Raw genomic sequence first — 2209 nt, 5'->3', positions numbered from 1 at the left:
CACCCGGAGATGAAATTGCCATGCAATTGCGGGCTGATGTCATAGACATTCAACAATCCTTGCGTGTGCTTAAGACCATTGTGTATGTGCTCTGCATTGTCGTTGTCATTTTGTTGTGCCGTATGTAAGCACCGTTATCATGTTCTTAGTATGTACAAAGACGTTAGTATGTTTTCAATATGTTGTTAGTATGTAGTTAGTATGTTTGTAGTACGATGGTATTATGTTGTCGCATATGGGAGCCGTAATACTAACTATCATATTTTTGTCCACTACTAACTTCCATGGAACCTGTGTATGTAGGTAAAAAATGTTTTCAATGGGTATATGCAAATTTATCTTCAGCATCATATATCTCTGTTTGTTGTTTTTAATGTGTCATCTGTTGTGCGTGTGTATATAACAACCAAATTTGTGATGGTAATCTTTTGTAACCGTACATTAGGAATGGCTTCCACACATACTTCGCCTCGTAACCACTCGAAAAGCAAAGGCATTGTCAGTGACAAGTCAACCAGTCTTGAAGAGACACAAACTCAGTTAAGCCACAAGGCCTCATGGGACAGTAACTCAGTCCGAGTTTTCCTCCAGTTGATTGCAAATGAGATTAGTAAAGGAAATCGGCCATTCTTAGTCCTCAGCCAGGCAGGGTACAAGTCGTTGTCAAGGAAATTTCAGAGAAAAATAGGAAAAAAACATGGACTGAAACAGTTGAAGAATAAGTACATGAGCTTGAAAAAAGAGTGGCAAGCGTGGACGAAGTTGATGGATTCAAGCAAGGGAGTGTCCGGGATAGGCTTTGACTATGACACCGGTTTGTTTCAGGCACCTGACGAGTGGTGGGACAAGATGGAATCAGTAAGTACATGTACAAACAAGTTTCATATTTGTCATTGACCAGTACATTTTTTACTTCTTCATTCAACTTCAATAAAATTTATTTATGTGAAATATAACTTCTACCTCTTTTACACATGTACATGTCTGCAGATCAACAAGGCATGTGCGAAGTTCAGGAAAAAAATGTTGGAACACCGTGACTTGATGGAGACGGTTTTCATGGGGGCAGCAGCTATTGGGAAGCACCATTGGACCTCGGGAGAGAACCTTTCTGAAGCTGCTACGGACTCATCTGATTCAGTGCGTAGTTTGGGAGCCCAGCCATTTGCTGATCCGATACCCACAGGAGTACAGGACGTGGATTCTGATTTTTCATTGGAGCATGTGCCGATTGAAAAGGCAAAAATGAGAAAGACGTCATCAACAAGTGTCTCAAAGTCGAAGAAGGCAACAAGTGGTGCGTCTGTTATTGCGGAAAGCATGAACAGAATGACAGATGTGGTGCGTTCGAAGAATCAGCAGGTCACGGTCAGGCACCTCACAGGCAACGAATCGCTGTACACTATTTCCGAGTGCATGCATAAACTGAGTAGTATTCCATCCCTGATTGGTACGCCGTTATTCCACTTCGCCTCCACACTTATGGATAACGCCGATTACCGGGAGGTCATGATGTGCCAGCCTGATGACGACTACATCATTGGATGGCTTACACAGAAGCAGCTCCAGTGTACTGCGTCGGGGCCATTTGCAAACCTGTTTGGGGGTCGCTGGATGTGATGTATCGGTCTTACGAGTGTTGAAGATGCATGTCCTTTTCTTCCTTTTTAAAACTTAGACTTATGGTACTGTTGGCTATGTACTAAAACATGATGGTGGTGTGTGCATGTTTTGCATTCTGTCTTTTTATTTTTTCTTCTTGCTAGCTACGGGCAGCAACAAGTTTTAGGTAAGTGCATGGGTTGACGGACCGGAAGCATGGTTGTGCTTCGTTTTTGGGAAATGAATGGGATGTTTACGTTTTAATATTTTGTGTCGCTACGTTTAAGACAGGGAATTACGTTTTAGATGCACGCTTCTAAATGCCTATATGTTGCAAGTTCTTTTGTTAGTTTTGTGGTTGTTACCACCATGGCCCCCCTGTAAAGCATAAGTTGAACAACTTCTTTTTTTTGTGCAATTCATATGATCATGCGTTCCAAAGGACATTGATCACAACATTGCTTTCATTAAAAACAATGTCGGCATTGTATAATTGCAAAATTCAATATAATTTAAGTCAATGAATCACGTGCCAACGGATTGAAAGGATGCCACTTTTGTAGGTTTCGCATCAACGATGACGCGATGAATCCCTGGGATGGAAGCA

At 41.7% G+C, this 2209-nt stretch overlaps 1 protein-coding gene across 1 annotated transcript; it reads left to right on the top strand.

Annotated features, from left to right (window-relative positions):
* Positions 1-447: 447 nt before the first annotated feature.
* LOC145822414 (L10-interacting MYB domain-containing protein-like) lies at positions 448-1620 on the top strand. The gene is made up of 2 exons (XM_082919366.1): positions 448-858; positions 991-1620. The coding sequence occupies exons 1-2, from the start codon at positions 448-450 to the stop codon at positions 1618-1620; spliced, it is 1041 nt and encodes a 346-aa protein (XP_082775492.1).
* Positions 1621-2209: the final 589 nt, after the last annotated feature.

This window comes from Camellia sinensis, chromosome 1, assembly GCF_055761805.1.
Source record: "Camellia sinensis isolate YWXY chromosome 1, ASM5576180v1, whole genome shotgun sequence".
Taxonomy (NCBI): domain Eukaryota; kingdom Viridiplantae; phylum Streptophyta; class Magnoliopsida; order Ericales; family Theaceae; genus Camellia; species Camellia sinensis.
Note: the sequence above shows the minus strand (reverse complement) of the source record. Positions and strands in the feature narration are given on the sequence as shown.